The 27,019-nt window shown below is 38.4% G+C and overlaps 1 protein-coding gene and 1 long non-coding RNA gene across 7 annotated transcripts in view; one reads left to right on the plus strand and one right to left on the minus strand.

Moving 5' to 3' along the window:
* The window catches only part of MTMR7 (myotubularin related protein 7), a 48,670-nt gene that overhangs the window by 14,994 nt on the left and 6,657 nt on the right, over positions 1-27,019 (minus strand). For all 5 annotated transcript variants that reach the window (XM_027456165.3, XM_038179050.2, XM_038179049.2 and 2 more), the window contains 6 exons: positions 16,467-16,589; positions 15,554-15,716; positions 11,723-11,880; positions 10,001-10,129; positions 6,499-6,633; positions 2,555-2,687 (listed from right to left, as the gene is read on the minus strand). In XM_027456165.3, the coding sequence (XP_027311966.1) occupies positions 2,555-2,687; positions 6,499-6,633; positions 10,001-10,129; positions 11,723-11,880; positions 15,554-15,716; positions 16,467-16,589 (841 nt within the window). The remainder of the gene's footprint in view (positions 1-2,554; positions 2,688-6,498; positions 6,634-10,000; positions 10,130-11,722; positions 11,881-15,553; positions 15,717-16,466; positions 16,590-27,019) is intronic.
* LOC140002431 (uncharacterized) lies at positions 1,070-26,299 on the plus strand. 2 transcript variants are annotated; one of them, XR_011808961.1, is made up of 4 exons: positions 1,070-1,437; positions 13,016-13,120; positions 25,240-25,393; positions 26,241-26,299. It is a non-coding gene; the product is annotated as an uncharacterized lncRNA (long non-coding RNA). The 2 variants fall into 2 exon arrangements; XR_011808960.1 differs by lacking the exon at positions 26,241-26,299 and having other exon boundaries at positions 1,080-1,437; positions 25,240-25,716.

The raw sequence follows: 27,019 nt of genomic DNA on the forward strand, positions 1-27,019 counted from the left end.
ACATTTTTCTTCCAGTGTAAAGTGGAATCTCAACTTCTTTTGCATATTCTTAAAAAAATCTCATTATCCTACAAATTTAGTATTTACATTATTAAAAATCTGTCTTAATTTTTAACACAAATTTATAATGCTCTTACATTATGCTAAAATAAATATACAAGAGTACATACACGTTAAAGTTAATTAAATAAAACTGTTAGAATTGAAGTTATTAAAATTTCAAAGCTGATTTTTTTTTCTTTACTAATCAAATTCTTGGCAATAATTATAAACTAATTGCTTCAGCTTTTTTTTTCTAAAGAAATCAACATATTCCTAATTTAAGTGCATTTTTAGTTCAGATTTCTTCAGTGTTTGAAATAATTTAAAATTGTATGTTGACAACAAACTGCAGTCTTTCATCTGAACTTCACTTCTGCTTAATTCCAGTAAATGGAATAAAATTACCTTTGCTGCACTCCTGCACCAAATCAGACTTATAACACAGCACGATCAGTAGGCACATTTGGGGATGTTGGCAGTGTAATGTGATATTTACACTGGAGATTTACCCCGCTATATTCAAATACTTAATGAAAATGTAAAGCCAGATCAAGTGGATATTGTCGTTGTCTTTGGCAGGCTTTTTGATTCTGGTTCCCAGTAATAACATTTTAAAGGGCACAAGAAAAATAAGATGAAGGGACACTTCTACAAATGGAAAAAGAGAAAAACTGTATGGCTTTTTACATGAAAAAAGCCCTCGTGCACCTCAAGCCTTAAATTCAATGAGAGCCTCAAGTATTTGAAACTTCACTTCTTTAATTTCTAATCTTATCTGTTAGGTCTCTAAATGCGATTTCAACACAGAAAATATAAAAATCTATGAAAAAAAAAGAGACATATTTGGCATATGGCTCATTTAAGAACACATGCTAAAAAGTTATGCCCCCAAGCAGCATGAAATGTTAAATGTCTCAGAAATAACCTTGTTACCTATCAGTTTGTGCCATGGGCCTGGCTCATGAACTTCTGGCTCTAAAATAATACACAACACTACCCCGTGCAGCCAGGCTGGTTGTTTACTACTTTAACCTTGCTCGGCTCAAGCTGAACAAACAAAGGGAAAGGTTTGTTCACGAGGCCTCTGTTCCAGCCAAACAAGGCTTTGTCGTTCACTAAAACCCCTTCTAGTCTCCCCTTCTGAGACCCTTAGGCAAGGGACTAAGCAAGAATACACCACAGAGGGAGTGATGTACTAAAAATAAAACAAGTTGCCTAGCAGTTATTGATTTAACCTAAGATCCTGTGTAGGGCTGAGCACACATGCATCTGTAGTGGGCAGAGCAATGACTACAGAGCCTTCCTCCTTCATTTGGACAAGGTTACTGACCAGGGATCACAGAAGACTACGCAGACTGCCTTGGAATCGTGTGTGGCTGAAGAGGACATGGTAAGGTACGTTCCTGTGGTACCAGAAGGCATATTTCAGCCTGGAAAAGAGAAGGCCCCGAGGACACCTCTTTGTGGCCTTTCAGTACTTAAAGGGGTCTTATGAAAAGGATGGAGATGGACTCTTTACTTGGGTAGATAATGATAGGACAAGGGGGAATGGTCTTAAACTAAAAGAGGATAGATTTAGATTAGACATTAGGAAGTAAGTCTTCACTGTAAAATAGTGAGGCACTGGGACAGGTTGCCCCGAGAAGCTGTGGAAGCCCCATCCTCAGAGGGGATCCCCCAATTCAAGACCAAGGCCTGTTCAGGACCAAGCTGATTCAGGTGGGGAAAGAATTTAGAAGCCTTTTGTTGATGATATACATGAAATAAATACTAAGACTGCGTGGGATGGAGTGAGCACTTACTATTTGCCTGTTAAAAATCAACAAAACAACTGTGGGTCAAGGATGGCTTTTTATCCTTACCCTTTTCCCAGAAGGCCTCTAAACTGTAGTGTATTCCAAATGCTAAAGCTATAAACCAGTACAATGTGCTGGTTTATACACCGCTAGGTATTTATAAAGTGATTACTACTAATTTACAGGGGATTATGAAGGTGTTAAACGGTTACAGCCACTGACTGGGAGTTTCACAAACAGAACTGGTGTGATGTGCCCCATACAGGCCATGAACAAATTTCTGTTAAAATTTGAAGTCCCAAACACATGAGTTCCTTACTGACCAAATACAAAACTCAAGCCATATGTTTTCTGAGATTTCTTTTTTTAATCTTCAGTCTTTCCCACTATCATCTTAGTCAGATATAAGCATCTGTTTACTTTCTACCATCAAATTTTAAACCACAAGGAAAGAGTAGTAGCAGTAAGGTGTACTGAAGTCAAATGAGGTTTGTCATTAAAGTAAACAATACCTGGATTTCACTCGTGGAACAAGATTTTCACACAATTAGGAAAACATCCCTAATTGCAGTGATGATCCATGGTACAAGTCCACTAGACAGCAAGCAACTACATGCTGTACACCAGACTAAATTTTAGTTTGGTACTGATTTCAAAAAAGTTGTTCTGATTTGTGTCAAAACTTTTCCATAGCTTTCAATAAAGAAGAGTAATACCTTCAAGCATTTTCTGCAGACTATTTCTCATGACGTGGATGTTCTCAATGCCTATGAATTGAAACTTGATGTTGGAGTAGTTGTCTTCGTTCTCATATCCCTTCCCTGCTGCTCGATTTGCCATTGCATTGAGCTGAAAAAAAAAAAAAATAGGAAAACTGGATGAAAACAAGTAATACAGATTCTTTTCGAAACAAAGCTCATGGTCTACTGCAATAAATCAGAGTGATTTAAGTCAGGCATAAATTGGAAGCCTTCAACATTGTGTCAACACAACTGGTTAGGCAATGGGAATCCATTTACAGTATATTGCAGTCTGCTGGGTCACTAAGGCTCTGATCTCTATTTCACACACATCGAGTATTAATCAAACACACACAGAATACCCCACAACTTATGTAGGGCTCTTCTGCAAGAGCACAAAGGTTTGATTTTGCTTTTAAAAGGCCGTTTTGATTTTATTTGTGGTCAGCGTTATGTTTACTAGCAGAATACACCCAGAAGGTGGCAGTGTCTTATCTGCCATAACCCTGTTCCATGGCATATGGAACATATATTTCCCAGAAATACATTTTATTGCTCAAATCACCCAAAAGTTCATACAGCTTAGTTCTCTTAAGCTTGAAATAGTGAAGAGTCAGAGTAGCTTTCCCAAGTTTAGAGTGTCTTGGCTCCAGTTGTATAAGACCACAAAATATCTGAATTGACAAAATTACCACAAACATCTTCATCTACAATGCAGCACTACCAAATATTTTGCTGTGCTTCAGAAAAAAAAAAAAGAAAAAATACATTGAAATGGAAGCTGGAGCTTTGTCTTTGAATCTGCTGCTTGCTTGCTAGCCTGGGAAAGTCACTACATGCTTCTTTAGTTCAGTTCTCCCATGTGTAAAATTAAGTGTTTTGGTTTTTCTTTAATGTTTATTTCCCCCTTTTTGAGATTCTTGGGGGGGAAAGAAAGCTATCTGCCAAGCCCCTTATGCCAAATTCAGATCTCCACACACACAAAAAAATAGAGCTGATTGAAATTAAGCCCTTTTACTTTATTAACCTGTATCCTTTTTTTTTTAATATTTATTATTTCCCATACTTTTTTCATGTCTTACTCCAAACAGTCAGCATTACAGGAATTCCATGCCTCTAAGCACAACTAACAAGTTCTGCTCAGGAAAGATCTCTGATTTAAAGTAACAATGCACATTGCACATCTATACTGAAGGACACTAACAAAGCTTTTGGAGACACCTTGTGAGGTATCTGTTGACAAAAAAAAAAAAAAAAAAAAAAAAAAGAGAGAGAAAGAGAGAGAGAGACACGTCTTCATTGCAAAGAGACATTATGTTCTGAAAAAAATCAAAGTGAAGTATCTCAAGTATTGTCTAGGGGACAAAGGACTAGGTAGGGAACTCCTCCAATTTATTTCCAAATGTTGCAGGAAGCATTGTTGATTTGCTGCTTCTCTGGTTGCTTTTGAAGTTCACAATAGTATACTTCAGTACGCAGCTAATGGTGTCATGGGGAGAATGTGTCTCTTCCTGATCTCCACCCCAAACACACATACTCCTGCTATTCAATTTTAATTTGGAACTGAATGCAGGCCATTAAGGAGGATTGTCTGCTACCAGCTTATCTCCAACTAAGATGAACAGGTCTAGCTTTATGTCATAAGTCAAAACTGGTTCACATGCCCCATATCTGACCTCTTAACTTCCAGAGTATTAAAAACTAAACCCTTTTTATGAACTTTAACTTAATTTTATATGCATAAGTAAACAGGTGAGATCGCTTTTCAACTGTTTTATTCTAATTCAGAAAGGTGAAGACAGGGTTTTTCTCCCATCTTCGTGTTTTCTAACACATCCATTCTCTTGAGTAGAACTTAGCAATAGGAATGCATAGTTGCATTTGTGGAGGACCATTAGGAAATGAAATATTGCAGGACTTCCATGATAAAACAGAAGAAACTATCCTCTAAAACAGGAAACTAGACAAAAAAAAAAAAAAAAAAAAAAAGGAAATAAGAAAAAAGAAGAAATAGTCTACCAATGAGCAGTCTGCTGATCTTTGACAGTCAAGGAACAATAAAAAAAATTACTGCCTGTGAACAGCGTGTCCTCTAAGGACAGAGCCCTCAGTGTGACTTGCTAGAAAGATTTAAATCATCTGTCAACTCCTAATCTTTCTCTTTTGAAGTAGACCTCAGTGTTCTTATATCAGCAACATGAAGCTGTCCCTCCTGACAACAGCATATAGCTTCAGAAAAAAGATCTGTATGTATGTCTGAATCACCAGAAAGCCCAGAAGCCCTAAATGAAACATACCTTGCCCTTAACTGACCTAATCCTCAGCACTGCAAATGTTATAAACTGTCTCTGTATCAGAGCAATTTCATCACAGAAATCCTTAATTTAAATAAATAAATAAATAAACCCGAGACAGCTCTCTTTAAAAGTAAATAAATATAAGGTTAAATTTGCAAGGCTTTCTGACACTCATTTATTTTAAATATTATCAGTTGCCAAATTTTGCAGCTGCCACAATATTTACTAACAACTTTTCCACATCACCTACCCAAATTCCATCTGTTGCTCCTAAAGCAGTTGTTAATTTCTAAATTGTGCCTGCCCCAGTTTAATCTCAGCAAACAGGAGGATAAAACCTTTAAAGGGAACAGACCTCACTTGCCAGTTTTCCTGGAACCTTCTTTTGTGTGGAAGGTAACAAAGACCTTACTTTTTAAAAAGAGTAGTAGAACTAATGTGTTTCACTCATAAATTTATATTAACATCTTCCGTAAACATACAAAGGAAGGAGAAAATGAAGAAAGGCAGTCGCCAAAGTAAAAGCTCTGTGCTTGGTCACCCTGGCCTATTTAAATAAAGTGGAAACAAAACTTTCCTCTACAGCCAAATCTTTTGTTTTGAACATTAGCAATCACAACGAAAGACAGCATGCAAGAAGCACTTGGGAATGCTGGGTTCAAGGATCTGTCAATATTCATTGTCTTCACAAGTAACTAGTCCCGGTGAGAAAAGAGGCAGGTAGCTCTTTAGCTTAGCAGAGCAATGGAGGACCTTGCAGCAGACTTGATAATTTACCTGTGTGTTTGTTCAGGTCTCCCAGAGAAGTGCCAGGAGCAGCTTGCACTGGGATCTACCACTGCCTACATGCTCCAGGGTTATATATGCATGAGGAGCTGCACAGCTGTAACAAGGCTGCATTTGGCACCTGGGTTCACAGAAGCTTTGGTAAAATAGCCCAGTGCAGACAGAGATGAGTGGGAATCTAGGTATCTGAATTTCTTTCCATCAGAACTCTTTTTTCAGAGAAGTTCAGTGAAAACCAAAGAGTCTTCACCTGCTGACTGGCTCTTGAAGAACTCAGCACTGCTGGAAATACAGAGGTTTTTGTAATTTCCAGCCAATTTTGCTCTCTTTACTTAAAGTTGTGGCTTTTTTCACTGCTCACAGGAGGTGTCTCAACAAAGTCATTTACTGGAAAAATTTGCAGGATTAGAGCTTATTCCCCCACTTATAGGAGTAATCTTGCATGGTAAGTTTTATTATAAGCAGGTAGAGGTTTGCAAGACTACAAATAACTGTAAATACAATTTTGTAACAGAAATTATTTTTCACTAGCCTCATCAGTATTACTGTTAGCTCCTTCATGTGTTGAAACTAGCCTTTTATCTCATTACAGTTACTATTTCAAGTTATTATTTTTCTGTATCTTAACATGTTGCTAAGAACAAAAAAGAGAAAGACTCAGTGTAAAGAATAAAACTCTCCGAGTGAGAAAAACATGGGCAAGATTCCTAGTTAAGATATTCCTGATAAATCCTGATTTACCTGTGGATTTACACAGGTGCAACAGAGAGCAGAAGTACAGCCATTTATTCAGCCCAGATTCAGTCTTTTTACGGGCAAGAAAGGCAATATACTTACTTTGGGTCGAGTGTCAACAACATATAGGAAATCACTTCCTGGGTTTGCTTTTCGGATGGCCTGGAGCATCTGTTCATCCTCAAGACATCGAGCACTAAAGCCAGATAAAGGCTGGCTGCTCCTACATATGGAGGCCTGCAGGAAAAGAAGAAGAAATAAATAAATTAGTATACTTATTAAGCAGAAATGATTTAGGATCCAGAAGCATTTACAAAAGCAGCTTATTAGACGTTCACCATACGTGTACAGTTGCATGGAAATGGTAAAATGAATTGCATGTTACTAAATAAGTTATTTTTAGAAAGACAAGGGAATATTATGGCAATAATACCCCAGTGCCCAGGTCTAATTTTGAATCCAACTTTTAGAGCTATTTTAAATATAGACTTTTCCCTCGTGGAGAATATCTCCTGAAAGGTGGTCTCTAGAGAACGATGAGTACAGCACTACAATCACAAGAGCACTGATGTAGCATGAGGAATGGATCCCTCTGCACGGTCACTCATGCTTCAGTTACGATACCAGTTACACCCAACTTACACCAATACACACTCTACTAAACAGCCTTAGACATCATGAGTCCAGGAAGCAAAAATGCATACTGTGCGGCCAGATCAGTGATGCTGCTGTATTTTTAGCACTGCCTCTGGAGAAAGACCTCACAACATGGGAAGTGGGTCAGGCAGCCTGGCTCCTGGAGCACATTTATTAGCCAGAGCTGTTGAAGAAGGCAAAGGAGTTTCTCCCTAAACCCATTAGGAACAGGCTGCTCAATGAAACTGGGAAAGAAGGAACTGGATGTGGAACAGGGAGGTTTTATTTCCCTGTCACTGCTAGGCAGGGAGCAGCTAGGTTTGTAGGAGGCACAGGGCTATTGCATACACTTTCTAAGCACTGAATGTAAGCATGAAGAGAATCTGTACTCTGAAGGTCGTGACCCACACAGACTGCCCTACAGATTATTTATTACTGTGAGAGGGAACATGCTTATTTTCAGCCAAGTCTTTGAACTATCAGGGGTTAGTAAAATGGGTATCTTTAATACATAAATTCTGAATCGTGTGAGAGCCTGTTCAGACACTAAATGTTATTTGCAACCAGATTATTAGTCATTTAATTTTGCCTGCTGATCAGTGCAGTTCCCAGTGATTTAATATATGCTAACACCTCTTTTTCATGAAGCAAAAGATACTCATGAATATGTTCACAACTTATTATTTTAATAGAAGGAAGACATTTCACTCTCAACCATGGTGTGCCACACTTGAGGTAGATATGGACATCAAGACTAAGGCTAAAGTTAGGGTTGTGGATTAAGGTTCAGATTGAGGAGTAGAGGGGCTGGAGCTCATTATGTTGTGGCACTCTGGGGGCTCAAGGGCTAAGATATGTGCTGCCACCAGAAGGAGAGAGCAGCTTGTCTGTCAAGCTAAGATTGAGGTTAAGATCATGTTTAGCCTCAGCTTATGAAACAGCTGCACTGACAGCAATGCAAAACTAGAAAGATAAATTGACCTAGATACCCATTAGGTGTCAAGCAGGAATCACTATACGCTATCTCCATGAACAGCTTGCCTTCAGCTGACTCAGGCCAAATGCTTATGACGAGCCCATACGTCTGTAACGTTTCTTGGGATGTGGGGAGGGCAGGAGATCAGGTCACTTTGTATCGCACAGGCTGAACAAATAGTTCCAGGGTTTGATCTTAGCATAGCCACAATGATCCTGTGAGACGCAGAGTAGTGTCGCAACATCATTTGAACTTGGGCGTACCAAATTACTACGGGACAGTAGTGGTTATGAAAGACTGAATGAGTGGCAGCCACCCCCCTGCCAGCAGCAGACCTCTTCCCACCCTGCTGTTACTCTAGTTGTTCAATGCCTACCTTCACCAATCTTACCCCACTTCTTTTCCTAGCCCTTTGAACCTTGCAGGATCCAGGAGGGAACACAGTACTTCAGACGCTGGTGGTCTGAAAGTGAACCTTAGCCTTAATCTGAACACCAGCTTAAACGGGGAAAACATCTAGGTAGAAATTGGGGAATACATCCAAACTGGACAACTATATTGCAATCCAACTGACCCCCAAAACCTGTTCTTTTTCTGATATTTGAAAGTGTCCAAGTGTTTTGAATCCTAAATGCATGTATTTGGACTTAGTTGATTACGCAAAGTGATTCATTTTGAAAAAATTGGCTTTCATTAAATATTAAATACGATATACAATTTATACATAGACTGCATTTACTATTTAAAACCTTTATTTCCTCCTGTTTTGCAGTCAAACCCATAGATCTTTACTGAAGCAGAATTCTGCTGAAATAAGGGGGTAAAGAATGAGTCAAAAATAATGTCTCATTCCCTTCTGAAGCTTAAACCTAGGATAAGGACCACAGCAAGGAAAAGATTTCTGTGGACTGTAGTTTATCATTCCTGCTTGTAACAGCCTATGGAAATAGTTCCCATCCTGTGTGAGAGACTCTAAAAATGCACTGTGATCCCACAATAGCTCTGTCCTTGGGAAGTCCTGGCCATCTCCCAGAACTACCAGGGAAGACCTCTTGATGCAGTTGCCAGTCTGTGACTGAAACATAAGGAGCTATTAGACACACAGGTCTTCTGTGATTACCAGGGGGACACCATTCTCCTAACTGGTAATGACAGGCAAGCTAAGCCAGTTCCTAGAGGTCCAGGACACAAATGTAAAAACACTCAGTCTATGGGATCCTTCAACCCACCCATCTCCTTTACATCAGCTGCCAAAACCAGGAGTGCCAATAGCCTAGGTGCAAGTTTTTTTCCAAATGGTTAGACAAGTGGGGCAGCTCCTTACTCAGCCCTGAGAACATCTAGCACAGGGATTAGGTGGCACCCTTCTCTTCTACCAAAGACAAGGACAAGGAAAGCCTCTTCAACAAAGCCACAACACATCATACACACATAATACGTGCGCTCAGCCAGAATTTGGTAGCTCTTTCAGACATCCTTGCTAGGTCAAGTCGCAGATTTATTTTTTGAGAGGCTACTCCCAATTTTCCAATGGTTTCAAGTATAGTTTTTCTCCTCCTCATCTTGCTCTCAGGCTGTGGCTACCACATCCTAAATTCCTCTGTTCTCCTCCAGTCATCTCCCCAGTCACCTGTTACTGGCCTTCACTCTTCTGCCACCAATGTTTCAGGCTGCATCTCATCAGTTCTCCCCAGGCCCCTCTGACTTCTTGTACCTTGTCTTGATTCCTTCTCATACAGGGATTGCAATAATTTTTTTTGATGTTAGCTTGATGATGAGTTTAAATAAATGCATTAAATGCCTGTGAGTGATCTAACCATAATGTCAGTATGTGCCTGCTCACAATATGTAAAAAACACATTAACCAGATTACATCAACAATCTTTAAAAACAAAAACAAAAACTGATTCTTCTTGTAGATGTTTACTAGAAGAATTACAAAGTCAAGGACAAAAATAAGTAAACACATCAAAGCTACAAATCCACACTTACATTGTTATCCTTGCAGTAGTAGGAAAGAGCTGGGAAACGCCTTCGGCTCCGGAACTTAGAGCTCCCCACTATGATGTGTGCAGTTGCAGATTTTGGTACGTACACTTCTGTAGGATAGGAGTCACAGACCTGCAAAAGGAAACTGCTCATTTGGTCTACAGAATACAACAAACATTAGCCAGCTCCACTGCAAAAACAAAATAGCAAGGAGCCCTGTTCTCAAGCAATACAGAGGCATAGTACAGCTGCTGTACACATCACCTACATTTCTCAAAACAGTCTTCTAAAATTGGAATGTGTTAATTCTATCTTGCAGACAACAAAGCCAGAGGAGAAAATTAAAAGGACTGTATTTCCAAGTGTTAATTTAGGCCATGTTGAGAACATACATGTATATTCAAATCAGAAAAGAACCAGCATTATGCACAGCATGATTTTGTTTACAACTGCTGCTTCCTCCAGAGCAGAATTTGGAAGTAAGGATGGGAACGGTTGAAGTTCTCAAACATCTCTCTGTTATAATGGGGGCTGTAGAGCCAAATTTTCTGGTAAATCTGGGGAAAATAACAAAAAACACAAGCACTTGGCGAAAAGGAATTCATCTGTATGAAACAAGGATATTAAAAGGCTAGCAGCCCTGCCAATGTCTTCCTTCTCAAAGGAACACAATGACCAGGCAACAAACAAACAAAAAACTAGAGGTTCTTCTGGACACAAATAGGAAGAGAAATGGGATTCCTGCTTAACTTTCTCTTCTTGATATCATGTGCGGCATTCTGGCTGGGGCCAAAAGGATGTTTACTATTTCCCTGTGACTTGCTGAGATGAATAAAGAAGTTAGGATGCCCAACAAGAATTCAGTTTCTGAGACTGCTAGAGACAAATAATGAAGAGGAACGCAAAGGAAGGGCTTGTGGTTAAAGATGCTGTGGTGAATCGGGCTTTATGCATGATCCCATTTTTCCTATGCTTTATCTTAAGAGAGGTCAAACATTTTTTTCCGCTTGCTTTACCAAAAAGAAAACAAACCCTGACAGCACACTTAGTCTTCTCTGAGAACTTCACAGGCCTTCCTTATCATGGATACGATCCAGCAACAAAGCCAATGGAGGGCATGGACAAATTTCTTTCGGATCATATTTTGGTTGTTATTTCTCACAATTAATTAACATTCCGGGGACTTCGGTTGTACAAGACTGAATTAGACAGGACAGTACATGGCTAGGAAGAGAGATAATCTCTCAGACAACTGTAGAAAACTCTAATAGTCAATCATAGAGGCTTCAAAAGGACTGTGAGAATAGCCACTGAGGAAAAACTGTTGCCAAATTTGCTGTTACTAGTATTTTTTTCTTAAAATGTCTGTGTAGCAATTTTATGTAACAGTACATGTCAGGAAAATTCTCATTTAGACACTTTAACATTAGGTATGATTTACTTAATTTTAGGTATGATTTACCAGCAGCCAAGCACTAAGGTTTAAAACTTACTCTTGCCAAATTTCTGCTCTTCAGCTTCCAATATATTAACTGAAGACATATCCTTTATCCTGCTATCTATTTTCCTTTCAATGTGGAAGAGGAGAAGGTCTGCATTTTACTACAAGTGCGTACAGGACTGGGCACACAGGAATTCTGCATCTAAGCACTAGGGTAGCCCACAGTCGGACTGCTGGTCCACGCATTGCATGGGCTCCATGACATAAAAATCACAACAACTCACGCCATAGTCTCTGTTAACATCACTGATCTGCCAGTAATCGTTCGGAATACCCATCCGGTTATATTCTTCATTGAGGTCCACAAGCTTCCAGCCTTGTTCTCGTTCTTCTTTATCTAATTTTGGATTGAATGAGAAACAATACAGCTCTTCGTATTTCACTGAAACAAACAAACAAACAGAACAGTAAGATATCTAATTTCTGATCCTGAAGTCACTCTTCAGAAACAAAACTTGGCACTGTCTTTTTTTGTAGTTTTTCTTTTAAAAATAGCATAAAGTGCTACTCCAAATCCTACAGCCTGGCTTATAACTATTGTCAAGCATACTGTGATATTTTTGTTATTCACATAAGTTATAATATATGTGCCTTATTAGCAATGCCATTTGAAATATGCTGTTCCAAAGAATTAAAATTAAAGGAATTAATCTTAATTAAAATTAAGATTAAAATTCTCCCCCAGCGCGCACACACACAAAAACAAAAGAAAAAAAAAAAAAAGCAAACAGAAATTATATGTTTTTATCTGATGAAAATTGAAGCTAGTGACAGAATCGGTATTAGGCCTGCAAAGCAATTTGCAAGTCAGAGGTAGCTTATAGATCCCTTTATTAATATAACATCTGTTTTGTGCAAAATGACTGTTGCATCAGTCATTTCATTGTGACCATAAACTCATTTTAGCAGCTACGCCACTTGTCACCCTCAGTCAAGTACCATATAGTAAACTTTTCTTGTACTGGAGTTTTATTTATTTATTTATTAGGAATGTCTGTATTATCTGTATTTTTACTAAAGAGTGTCTTAATTGTGGTAGTTTATGGTAGTCAGACACCATTGGCATTAAACAGCACTTGTAACTGATACGAAAAACTATTCCACATATAGCTTGAAACAAAAGTTCTTGCTGCTGAAGATAGTGTTATCTCATGAGGGCATGTTTTATCCTGTTGATTTAAGTTCCTTAAAACTTTCTGATGAATAGGTTTTTAACTTTGAAATTGAAATATGTAAATCACAAGTTGAATCCTCTTTGGTGTCATAGTTCCCCATGGATACAGGTCTTTTATGATATAATTTTAACAAGATCAGTAAATTTTACTACCGCACTTTCCTTTCTAATAATATCTGCATATAATAATATGCTAAGCAGTCTTAGCATACCACAGTAAGAGACTCATGGATATAAAAATAATAATATCAATAACAACAACAACTATACAATTAATAATGATAAGGCTTCCACTTTTTTTTTTTTCTATAGGTAGTCTTTATTTTTATTTTAATTTTCACAGAATCACAGAATGGCCGAGGTTGGAAGGGACCTCTGAAGATCATCCAGTTCAACCCCCCCTGCCAAGCAGGATCACCTAGAGCACATTGCACAGGATGGCATCCAGGTGGGTTTTGAATATCTCCAGAGAAGGAGACTGTATAACCTCTCCGGGCAATTATGTCTTTTAAAAGTGTAATTTAAGTTATATTTTGCACTTTTTAATTAAATGGATTGTATGTACACTCATGAAAAATAAGAACAAGCATAAAGAAAGAAAACTTCATGTTAATTCTGTCAGGAAAGTACTGAAAGACAACAAGGTCATGAGAGAAGAGAAAGGAGAAAGAAAATAACGATTTGTGGTCTATTTCTCATCTGCTAACAAAGTTTCATCATTATCCATAAATCCAATCTGAGCTCATTTCAATAAAGTGCTTTAAGTAGCAATCTAAGCTCTTGCTTTTATTGTTCAGTTATCAGAAACATCTGGAAATTCTTCCCAAGTGGACCTGCTTTCAGGCATAGCGGGAAGCCTTTAAAAATCCACCTGTTACAAAATATCCAGGTTATTTATGACTGAAGTCTCACTCCACATTACAACTACTACAACATGATGGTATCTATAGGTGGTAACAAAATTGCTTAAGTATTAATAATCAGTGTCTTAAAGCTCATTTATCAATTCTTCTCCAGCACTTCCAGGACCTTCCACAATCTTCCACACTTCTTTGGTCATAAATGTCTGCGATCCTGTAATAACTGTTACAGTCTGCTTGTTTCACAAAATGTCTTAACTAAGCAAAAAAGGATGGATTCAGCTGACGGCATGATATTGAAATGCTATTACCTGCTGGAAAGAATTAAATCAAACACAAATTTCTCCTTCTCAGACAACATGGAAGAGATTAAGTCAGTACATGAGAAGGCTTCACTCAGATTCAGCTGTGCTGGAATCAATGCAAAGATCAGGCAGAGAAGGCAGAACAGCACTTAAACAAGTCCATTTTTCTCCTCATGGAGTAAAGCATACTTTATGATGCTGGGTAACTGTGTAACCTAAAGAAGTGAAGCTTCTTGCCCTGACAAAAAGAACAGAGCAGAGTACCATCAGGATACATTTGGGTCAACTTTTGGTTAGAGCCTTCTAAATTTTAAGTAAGCAAGATTTTATCCTGCCTAACTTGAAGATTGGATACTTTGCTGGAGAAAGAAAGCCACTGTGCACCTGAACTCTGCCAAAAGCAAATTCTGCTGTGCTATTACTGCATCTTCTTTGTTCAAATGTCTTTGCCCACTGTGGTCTGGCACTGAGCATGTGTCCGTGCTCCTCAGCCACTCTTCTCTTGGGCAGTCTGTATGTCCGTACCGAAGTGTCCATCCTGGTGCACAGCAATAGGCACACATTCTCCTGGCTCCAAGGAGATAGTGTTACAGAACTGCTTTCCTTCCAGCACGCATGAGCACATACTTGTGGTGAAGGCCTGTGGAATTAATCCAGATCTACATCAGCAGAAGCACAGGCTAAATGTTTGTCTCATTGTTTCAGAATTTCTCCAGTTGCTTTCATCTTGCATCACCTAGCATATCAAGTTACATCTGCTGCACTTGCATATTACTACTACTACTACTACCCTAATTATAGAAGGCACTTTACAAAGATCAGTTACTGTGCTGGCTGACTGTGCAATTTTTCCTCTCTACACACTAGATAAAACTGGTGTTGTCCTAGCAAGATATAAATTAAAGCCCATGCTGTCACTTTTGTACAGACTGTGGCAAGCATTTCTTTGCTTACTGTTAAAATAATACTACAAGACAGAGGTGGACATTGTCTTTATGTAGTTATCATTTTATACAAACAATCCAGAGGCCTTGTGAGTTGGCTCCTGATGTGGGGGATCAGATGCTGGACTCCACTGCAACATTTGGATTTTCACTGTAAAAAGGAAAGGCTTCAAAAGGACCTTGTTTGGGTTTAATAAATTAAAAAATGGCACATTCATCTTTCATCATTAAAATCTAGACAATAATAAGCCAAAACACAAGCACTCCAGTGGCATAAATTAACTACTTGCTGCAGCACATTTCTTTGATTTAAAAAAAAATTTATGCACAGCACAGAAAAATCAGATCTTGATGTGGTCACTAGATTTATCATAAGTTTTTCATCACCACAGGAATGTGAAAGTTCCCTGAATTTAGAGAGTTGTCAGTGTTTTCCTAAATTCACATTTACACAAGGCATCCAGTAAGCAACAGTGACATGTAAAATAGCATTATAATATATTTTATGGTCAGCAATCCCCTAGAGTATCATTTTAAGTTCATGTCAAACTTTTTGGAATGAACTACTTGTTATAACGTGTTCTTCATTACTCTAAAAGTGATTACTTCAATAGCTTGTGTGCTCAGAAACCTTTTTTTCATTGTAATGCATCCCCAATGAAGTCTTTTCTCTTAAACTGCAAAGGAGAAAGATGCACAGCTACACTTCTCCCATTACATTCTCTCTCTTCAGGAAAGTGATTGACTTTAGTGCCATGTTCCCTTCCCATACCTGGCCGTGCCAGACGTATTAGAGAGATGTAAACATCGTGGCAGTCTCGTTCCTGAGGGATGATTAGCTGGATGACCTGGAAGTTCTTGCAGCGGATCAGCAGTGGGCAACCTGTGGCAGTTGTGGCCTGCTTCTCAATGGAGGAAATTTGGCTGTGGAGAACCTGGGAAGGAATTGTAAATAGTTATGCCACATGATGTAAATCTTCAGGAAGAAAAATTGTTTCTTATAATGATCTGCCAGGACAGAGACAACAGCTTCCACTAGTGTTTAAGAAAATCACCCCACACCTCCTCTTGTAGTTTTGTTCCTACCTCCAGCATCAGGCTCAGGCAGTGCCGGATACATACCCTACAGACAAAGGCTTATAGGGTGTTTCAGTTGGTCAGACATTAGCCTGGTCATGCTATCCAAAGCTTTCTGGTTTTGTTTGTTTGTTTTGTAGGATAAGCTAATGGTTGCCAGAAAAAGAGCTCTTATCATCTATCTGTGCAGTGAAAAGATGAACCAACATCAGTTGTATAAAATTCTTCCAGAGTCCCTAGGCTAAAAAATTGGGCATCTCAACTAACAGAATGGAAGTACAGGCAGTCAGGACCTGATTGAGACTGGGTAGTAACTCACATTCAAAACAGATGTACTTTACAAAGGTGGTTCCTCTGTGAAACACATCCAGTACTTGTACAGTGAAGGCCCTTGCATTCCTCTGTATTACAATATCCAAAAGCCACTGAAAGTGCTCAAGAATTATCAAGCTGCAAAGGTCTTCAATTGGAATTTCACATGCTCTGAAGTTATAAAAGCAGCCATATAACCTGATTTATCACATTTAATCTACTTTGCAATATATTTTCAAACTACCATCAATGAATTGCCATGCACTTACAGCTAACTGAAAAATAAAAATTCATACCCAGGTTTCTTTACGAGTGTCAGAAGAATTCTCCACAAATATGACATGGGTAGCTGTTAAATACAAGGTTCCCAGTGCAGCTTTTCTTGAGGATACACGATCAAGTAACCGAACATTTTCCACCTAAACAAAGAAATGACAGAGAGAAAAAGAAAATGAAAAAATGAAACCAAAAACCTAGGCTATGGCATAGCCTTTCACAGTGAGATCTCAAAATTCACATTTTGTCCATTATGAACACAGGTTTTTCATTCTAAGATCAGACATTTACCTCCTACACAGTACATATATATGTGAGGTTGATCTACCTTCACAAGCAATAGAACACAGGATAGCTTCATAGGACAATTTAGGTTGGAAGAGACCCTAGGAGGTCTCCAGCCCAACCTCTTGCTCCAAGCACAGCCAGCTCTGAGGTTAGATCAGGTTATCCAGGGCTTCTCCCAGACAGGTCTTGAAAATCTCCAAGGATGGAGCTTATCCAGCTGTTCTGGGTGACCTGCTCCATTGTCAAACTGTCCTCACAGTGAAAATGACAGAAAAACATGCTGCAGGACAGAGTAGTACCAAAAGAACCATTGAATCCCTTAGTGATAAGCTTCGTCGTTACTTTTTAGGTTTAGCTATTGGGTTTGTGCCTATAGGCTTTTCTGAGGAAATTATTTTTACGCTGATTCTCAAAAATGGAAAAGCTAAAGCTAATACAAATGCATACCCTTCCCTTGAGCCCACTCTGTGGCCCCCACTGATCTCAGCTGGAGGGTTGCACGCACCAGTGCACAAATGTGGACCCCAGATTTCTACTGCACTATACATACGCTATATAGATGGAATAAACTGAAATTCTGGGAAAGTACAATAAGGGAAGCAAATTGAAACTGAGAGCCATAAGTAGATTTTTGTTTGTGTGGTTATAGGAGCAGTCTATTCAATGTCCCCACTCCCAGAAAATTCCAGTGAATGTCCAAGTCATAAACCAAGTGCTGGTTTATAAGGAAATACAGAATGGTCAAAAAAATAAATCAAACACAGGAATATCTCAAAATTAACAGTCAAGCCTGAACCAAATAATGTTGGAAAGCTGCCTCACTATTGAAAAAAAAAAAAATAAACAAACTATCTCACACATAATATGGAAAAGCATAGCTAAGACCATCTGAACCAGAAATGCTGTGTGTGAGAGCATGAAAAGATGTTTTTCCCATAAGATCTTTCCAGAGCCATATGAAATGACTATCAGAAAAGTATTTATATATGAGAAAATATGATTATATTATGTAGTCTAACTCCAGATCTTACTTAATGTTCATTTTTTTCCCCTCTTGTGGTACTTCTGTATCCAAACATCTGTTAGTAAAGAAATCCAAAGACAATTTCTCCCTTGAGCTCTTTCTTTTTATCTCACCTTACCAAAACCCTGTGATAGCAAGGCAGGGCCTGACATCCCTCAAGCCATTCAAGAATTATCAGCGATACAAAGAAACCTAAATTGAAAATAAAAACATATATATATATAATTAAAAAAAAAAAAAAAAAGAGGTGATCTTTCTTCAACAAGTTCCACTCAGGCTTGCAGACAAGTCTCTGGTAATAGTTCAAAAAATGTCTAAGCTATGCTGCTATTAGTGGACGTATCTGGAAATTTTTGCCTTCAGTCACCTTCCAAATGGAATCAAAGACTTAACACCCACTGTGGGAGGACATAATCACATTTTACAATGAAGTAAAAGTAATTTTGCACCATCTCATGAAACCAGAGTTGGTTTCAAAAATAAATAATGAAGATCTGCAAAGTCATTCTGATTTCCAGTAACATAGAGATCCCAGATTACATTGACAGAAGCTTCCTACAATACTCTCAGAGACGGGATGTAATGTTTCTTGACATGTATCATCTCAGTCTTTACGGACCTCCACTGAAATCACACAACAATCAGAATGATGCCAGCACCCAGAATTGGATGTTTGCAGTGTGTAATCTAAACACATTGCACTAATTTAAGAATAGGAACAGAGAGGTCCTTAAAACCAAAACAAGCCAGTTTGGTAGCAAAATGCTTAAAAATCTAACAATTAGCAAAAAAGCAAAAACCAAGTCTTCTCCCTCAAGGCCAGTTATAATCTGCTTTAAACAAAAATAAAACAGCTAGAAAGCATGAATAAAGTCTTTTCCCAGGACCATCTACTTCAGAGGTCACATATTGGGGTGAGGAGGAATGAAAGAAACACAGTGTTAACCCAAAACATTCACTAATAAGCCAAGGAGGAGATATAAAAGAGCCCAGATGGTACAAAACAAAGATTTAAGCAGTGCTCCAAACCTAAAAAGAACCCAAGAATAACAACAAAAATGAGGTTCATCTAGACAAAACAGGAGTACCTACAGTGTAGTCTGGCCATGGAGGACTCTGCTCTACAGGTTCTGGTCTTGTTCAAGGAAGCTGTCACCCCCAAATACCACCCTACACACCGAGGTACTTCAAGATACGAAACACAAACAATGCAGACTCAAACAGCAGGGCAGGGGCTGAACGCTGAATTTTCAGGCCTCCTAATCATACCTTCATCCTACTCTTCAGTCAGAGACCCTCAACTGAATAGCAACCAGGACTCACTATAATTATTTTTTGAATGCAAAGCTACAAATAGAATAAAGAGTAGTCATGAATAAAGAGAAATAGCTGCAATAGGAACTACACAGTAAGTCATATTTCATTAAAAAAAATTACAACTGCATGGTTCATCCAGCCCTGCAGTTTATCTCTTAGAGTGGAAGAGTATGGGGCAAGCATGAACTGATGCTCCCTCAGGATGTTACTCCAACTTCTAGAAGCCAGCAGCTCTGGGGTTTTTCTAAGCTGAGGTCATCGTTTCTAATAGCTCTAATTAGATTTACGTTCCATGAATTTTGTCCTGTAACGTTTTGAATCCCTGTAAACTAATGACACTGGCAATGCCCTGTGAGAGTGAACTTTACATTTTGCTATGCGTTGTACAAACAAATATCCTTTCCTCTTGCTTGTTTTGACTCCGCCACCAATGGCAGGTGCACTTTGCCATTTTGTGACTGAGTTCTTAAACAGTGAATGTTGTTCTTCATTTACCTTCTCTGTCATACACACTGTTACAGATCATTCCCTCCATTGTCTCATTCCCAGAAGAGCCCAACTTGATGTAGTTGCTACCTGTATGGAAGCTATTCCTGACAAGCTCTTCCATACTTCTGATTTAGTGACAAAAATTCAATTTCTTAAGAGGCCAAAAGTGCAAACATAATTCAGGATATGGATGTATGGCAGATTTGTGGAGTGAGATAGTATGTTTGCTCTTTTGTTCTCTATTGATTTTTTTTTTTTTAAGTTTTCAAACATTGCTTGTTTTTTTTTTTTTTTTTTTTTTTTCTTCCTTGATTAACACTATTTTTTTTTTTAGAACTAGGTATTGTAACTCCAAGTCAACCCTGCATACATAAGCTAAGACTCCCCCCACCCATTTGTATTATCCTACATTTATCAATGATTAATGTTGTCTATCAGTATCATGAGACATTGCTACAAGCCTCTACGGCAATCTTTCATTTCTCCTACACTAGGTAATTAAAGTACTGTCAGTGAAGGTTGCTGCCTATGGCATCTCCCCCCTATATCCTTTAAAACAGCTGTCAGCTGAACATCGGAGGCTTTCATATATTACTTGAATCTCTAGAGAGCAATTGCCTCCATTGCAAAAACTGAGTTAATTGTTTGTTTCTGTTGTGGCTTAGCCCCAGCAGGCAGCTCAGCACCACACAGCCACTCACTGTCCCCAGGTGGGAAGGGAGAGAGAATCAGAACAGTGAAAGTGCAAGAACTCATGGGTTGAGATAAGGACAGTTCACCAGGGAAAGCAAAAACTGCACACAGGCAAAGCAAGACAGGGAATTCATTTACTACTTCCCATCAGCACGCATTTCCAGGACAGCAGGGCTGATCGCGTGTAGCGGTTTCTTGGGAAGACCAATGCCATCACTCCAAACATCTCTGTTTCATCCTCCTTTACCCCAGTTTTATTGCTAAGCATGATGCCACATGTTGTGGGACATCCCTTGTGCCAGCCTGGGCCAGATGTCCTGGCTGTGTCCCCTCCCAGCTCCTGGTGTACCCCCTGCTTGAGGAGCTGGGAAGGCCTTGGCTTTGTGCAAGAACCACTCTGCAACAACTAAACCAGCATTATTCTCATCCTAAATCCAAAACACAGCATTGTGTGAGCCTCTATGAGGATATTAACTGTGGTGCAGCCAAACTTATGCCAGTGTCTTATTTTTTAGTTATTACTGAGAGGACCTTTGTGGTGATGAAGTTTATTTAAGAGCCTTTGATAAAGATATGGAAGATCACCTGGGTTCTAACAGACGGATTCACCCTAGTTCATATGTTCGATTACTTTTCCAAAGAAATTTAAAGAATTATAAGTTCCTCTATGAAACCTATGCTGATGCTTCCCCCTTTTTAATGACACCCATAAATCTAAAGATTTAGAAGGGAGGAGCAAGGGGTATAGCAGCTCCTATCAGTTTTCTCAGATTAGTATCATTCATCACCTCAATTTTATTTATTTATTTATTGGACTAGAACACCTTTAAGCAACTCACCATAGTTACTGGCTTGACAGTTTTGTACTTTCTTTTAATTGTTTTGTGTGGATACCATCTGGCCATGGTATTTTTTTTTTTTTTTTTTTTTTTTAAAACCATTCACTGTCGTCAGTTTCTCATGAAATCTTCTAATAACACTTTTATTGGTAACAAATATTCTGGCACATTCTTGACAGAGAGGTAGCCCTAAATACTTTTGCCACCTTGATCATTTATTAGCCCTATATAATTTTGTCTAGATTTTGTCTACTTAAAGACAGCTAAAAAAAAGGTTTTGCTACTTTTTTTTTTTTTTTTCTAAGTTGTTCTTCAAAATCTCTTTTGGCCTGCTTTATTTTGTTTATGTATCTGGCTTGTTTATGTTCTATTTTCCTCATTTAAGTACAACTTGAACTTGAAAGAAGCCCTTTTACTTTTATTAAAAGAAGTCCTTTTAATAAAAGACATCCTCTTACTCCTTTACCCTGCTGTTTAGCTATGCAAATCTTTTGTTGGTCTTTTAAAGCCTTCTTTCTGGAAGTTGGCTTGCAGTAAGCCCCCGTATTTAAACAATCTTCATGACTCCCATAAACATTTTAATTTTTGGCTCTCTTTCTTTTTAAACAGTTTTCATATTTTTATGTAGTTTCCTCTTTGAAGTTAAACATTACCATGGGAGATTTTTCTTTTCTTTTCTTTTTTCCTTTTGCTATTTCAGGAATACTCATCTAAGTATTTTCATTGCTGTCACACAGAGGTTCCAGTTTTATCTTGAACCAGGTCTTTATGTCAGGTCCTAGAATTACGTTCAATTTTTTTCAAAATAAGCAAATATCCTCTGTATAAACAATCATTTAAAACACCAAAACTTTTACTCAGAATCGCATCCCTAGCACATCCCTATACCAACTTTGTAATGTCTCCCTTCATTATTGTATTTTCTGCCTTCATGCCCTGTTTGATTTCAGTTAGGCTGCCAACAGGTGATGTGACAGCAAAGTTCCCAATTTTTCCTGTGTAGTTTGCCTGCCACATTGATTATTGTTCTTTCACCAAATTTCTAACATGTGTATCATAGCAACACTCTTATTTACAACCAGTAACTTTAGTTTCCACAACTTTCTTCAGACTTAATATTTGTACAGAAACACAGACACATTTGGTCCAATTGTCTATGATTTTTTTTTTTTTGCCATGGTTAAGTGGAACTCTTGGTGACTTCTGTTGATTTGAGAATATAGAATTTTTTATACCACCCAAAATTTTATGACACATCATAGCATCCAAAGTACCAGACATTTTCTGCATTCTAACAAGAGCTTCTCGTTTTTTCTTCAGCATGGACAAGTACAACTCCAAATTAGCTCTCTTACCAGGCTTGACAAGGAAAAAGTGCTGTTTGTTAGATAGTGCAGTTGAATTTTTATCTAGCACTTATTCCTGCTGACCTCAATGAGTATAGTAATTCAGTTAAAACTAATGGGAGCCTCAAAATTTGACTTGATTAAAATTAGCATGATTTGTTGATTAATCTTGGTTAACTCTCATGCCACATATGCTAGTCTGTGATGATAGTAATAGAAAAAATAAAGCAGGTTTACTAATAACTTGCCTCATGAATGACTTCATCATATCTAACATTCTTTTCAATGGGGAAGTAAATTACTGTCGTCTAATCTCTTTCTAGATTCAAAACCACAGTTCTGATTCACTGCAAGCAAGTGGCACTGAGTGCCTTCAGGAGCAGTAAGGGTTTTTAAGCCCTCAGGAGCTTGTTCTAAAAATCTCTGCATAACCCCCAGCTGGTATACATAGCTTTCATCTAAACTTCATCTGTGTTTCTCTGCCTAGTTTCCAGTTACTCAAACTTTCTGGAAAAGACGTATATTTCACCCATGGACAAATAAATAAATAACAAAGCAATCTTCAATCTTAGATTTCATTCTGCTCATCAAAGGATTCAGAGAATGAGTCTTCTGTCTTCTTCTCCACCCTTCTAATCAGGAAAAGAAAGCCAAGTCAAATAGTGTCTTTAAATGGTCAAAATGGAACAGGAATACATTCATTTCCTCAAGAGGGGAACACACATTGCAATATTGCTTTGAAAAAGTTTAGTTTTTCTATCCAAAAAAAGTACAAGCATGAGGAGAAATTGGTATTAAGAATAGTTAAAGAAAAAAAATTGAATTCAGTATTAGAAAAAGTCACTGTAGTAACTATTCTCCTACTTCTCCCAAATGCGCCCTAATTTTTAATCAAAGCTGATGCAGATGTTGTTGCAGAACATGAGAATTCGTGTATGTACACATCACAAAAAGGCATACTCACCAAACACACGGGCTTTGCCTAAAATGAAAACCTGGTGAGAGAGACCAGGGCAGAGTATGACAGGTAAAGAACAAAAAAGAGCAAGTAAAGCTGAGAGCTTGGAGAGCTTGAGGAGCAAAGCACTAACCAAGCCAGCCTGAAGAGTGGCACCTAAAGAAAACCTTTAATGATTTATTTGAAGCTGTTGCCCCCATCATTTATTTTTGCTTGATGACTGTGGTTGTCTAGGCTTAAGGAAAAGACTGCCAAGAGATTTATTTCAATGATTACAACCCCTTACATGGGGCTAAATAATGTTGGCCAAAACCCCTATTTTCAATGCAACACAGATGACAGAAAAAGGAGGCAAAAATAGAAGTTACAGGGAACACAAATTAAGAACAGATGGAAGGCACTTTTTACTCAGAGCATAAACATGATAAATTGCTTATGAACAAGGTTGCCAGAAGGTCATTCAAGAAAAAGATGTCATATTAGGGAAAAGCACAGGTCAAATCTTTATTCAGGCACAACTCCCACTAGTTTCAATGGGACTCCCACCTAAGGAAGAACAGCAAAGATATGACCCTGAAAGTGTTCAGAAAAGCTGCTGTGACAAAATGTTACTCCTAAAAATATCCATGTACCCTAATTTGTTTTCATCGCTAGCATAGATTACTTCTTGAATAAGCTCTGACTGCATGGCCTATTTTTAAAAGATTCTTGAATATGGTACCTTCATTCTCGCTTCTTTAATTTATGTAGGCATCTCCAAACACATAGCGACATCAAAAAATGCAGAAGTTACTGCTAGTTTTTCATGCTGTTTATAGCTCCACATTTTAACTTTCAAATAAATACAGGATCAGTTTTTATGGTGGACGTAGGCTTGAGCCAGGGAAGGAGAGAGAAGTAAGATGACAAGCAAAACCATCTCATGGAGCTCTATTTTCATTACACAGGCTTTCTCTCGGTGTGTTTCCTTCCCATATATGAGCTAAACCTGTAATTGCCACATAACCCACTGCAATTTAACTGCACATCTGAAAGATGTGCAGGCAGAAAACCCATCCGGTAGCTAAGAACAAAAGAGCTCTGCTCCTGCCCATCACCAACGAGGAACTGTTATTAATTATTCTAATTCCTTCCCACCAAAATGGAAGAAAGGCGTGAACACCCTCACAGCTAGGAGGAAGCTGCTAATTAAAGGAAACTCTTAGCTCAGGACATGTCCTCATGAGTTTCTCCATTTTTCAGTTAAATAAAAGTTATTGCTTTGCAGCAAAAGCCTAAGTGATAGAAGTTGATTGAGTACCTTGAGATTTGAGTATACAAGGCAGGGAAGTCATTTTTGGTGGTTCTTTAAAGGTACAGAAAGTGCAATGGTTTCAGTCACTGATTCACTGTATATGACTGAGCTTCTAAGGTTTTGTATGATGTCCATGACCAAAAGAAGCAGGCCTTCATTGTGGGTTTGTTTTGGTCTGGAAAGTGAGGAAAGAAAGAATCATTGCAAAAAAAGCTAGAGGAAACAGAGACGTCTGAAATCTCACAGTGTGTGTCAGGGCAGGCACACAAGAACACCAGAACACAGTGGTAAATGCACAGGATCTGCAAAAAGGATCACACTTTCCAGAAGGGTCTTGCAGGCTCTGTCTATGCCAGCTCAACTGCCGCTATTTCACAACCATCAGCACTGCTGAAAAGCTTGCTCCAAAGCCAAGAGATGGGGCTGGCTTAGGTCAGCAGCACACACATAGTCCTAGAAAGGCTTCTTCTCATCCATCCATGCCTTCATCTTCCCTCCGGCTTCTAGACCCAGGTTTACTGCTACTTTACCTACTTCTCTTGCAGTGTTACACATGCGAGTAGAAGCAAGAAGAAACTGAATCTTGGGAATCAGTGACGGGGCTCCAACTGACTTCAGCACTGCAGGCACGCAAAAGCTAAGGGAAGAGCTTGTACAAGCCAAAAGCCTAAGCCTAATGAGAAAAAAGCAGCACAGCTGGTATGGTTTGAGGCCAAGTGGAATATTTGAGCTTTCTTCACCCTGGTTGACCCCAGCTATCCATGTGTTTAGCATAATGCTCAAGAGTGAAAAAATATAATGTGCAAAAGACCAAACGCTGTTAAATATTTTTTTCCACACACAGAAAGTATAATGTCGTACTCATTAAACAAAATATACAATAAATCATCTTTCTGCATAGTTTTGGAACAAGAACAAAGGAAAACAGAGTTGTCACTTTAATGTCATTTAATGTGGTTTCTATTCTATTTTCAATAAGAATCACAAAAACTGTAGTTGATCCATGTAACTTTTTTACATTTTCATCTTTGAAGAGGTTTCTTAAGTACAGTAAAATAATGCACAATCAATTTGTACCACAGAGTCAGAAGGCTGCATATGTCAAAAAAATCAACCCAAACCAAAAATACCAATATAATAAAATTTAAATAAAAACACCTTAAGTTCAACATTATAAAAAGCTTCCTCGGGGCAAACCTGCCAGGGTGGGGGAAAACATTCAAGAAAAATCTAAACAAACTTAATTCATTAAAGGACAGAAGTTAAGTTGAAATACTGGAAAAGAGATGGAAAAAAAAGTTATAACGAATGACTAGTATGTGAGCAAGACAGTGAAAATACTACTTAACAATTTGTTTGATTAAAAAAAACCTCTATTTTCTGCTATGATCTACAACTGGGAAGTCAGTACCTTATTAGCATACACAACTGAGTAGCAGTTGTATAATGGATGCAGTGAACTGTAACCTATTACAGGCATATACAGCATTGCAATATGGTGTCAACATCACAGCTCAAAGTTTTTCCATAATGTTTTCTCTTTCAGTCCACATTCAGTCCCATTTATCTAGAAAAGGAGAAAGGAGCAACTGAGGAATTTCACAGGTCAGTGCATTTTACTACATTTTCCAAAATTATTTAGACTTAGCTCTGAAAAATAAAAACAAAACAAAAACTTCCTGTGCACAGCAATAATCTATAGTAAGGAGAAACAATTGTGCATGGAGCTAAGGTGCAGTGAACAAAATCATGTATGTATACATGTATATATAAATTCCTCCATTTGATACAAGTTGCTCCATTGTGTATTCAAAACTATGCACTGTTCAGCAGTCTATTTCAGAGCAGCAGCACCAATCCCATTGAGCTGCACAGGCCAACAAAGACTTGCATTAAAGATTAATCTGTAGGAGTCCCTTTTCTCATGGTATGGATCTGGCTTTCTCAGCAGGAAATGGCAGTGTACGCTTTCTGTGCCAAATAGATCATTGCTCTAGCTAGCAGACACGGACAGATCAAATACCACCCACTCGAGTCCACCAGCTGCAAGCTTAGAGATTCCAGCCTTGACCACTCCAAAGCCAAACTTCCCAAGTCCTTCACTCCAACCTCAGTCTCCTCCTACACAAAAATACAAATCAAAGAATATCCTGCAGGCACGTTCTAATGACTTTCAGTACCATCTTCAGTGCAACAAGTTTTAGAATTGCTGGATTAGACACAGATACCAAGACAGAAAATTAAAGCATGTGGTTAACCATGTTTTTAGAGCTTGTTTTGTGACTTTATTCAGCTGCCTCTTTATTGAGGGTCACATTATTGAAA

Source organism: Anas platyrhynchos, chromosome 4 (assembly GCF_047663525.1).
Source record: "Anas platyrhynchos isolate ZD024472 breed Pekin duck chromosome 4, IASCAAS_PekinDuck_T2T, whole genome shotgun sequence".
In the NCBI taxonomy this organism is placed as follows: Eukaryota; Metazoa; Chordata; class Aves; order Anseriformes; family Anatidae; genus Anas; species Anas platyrhynchos.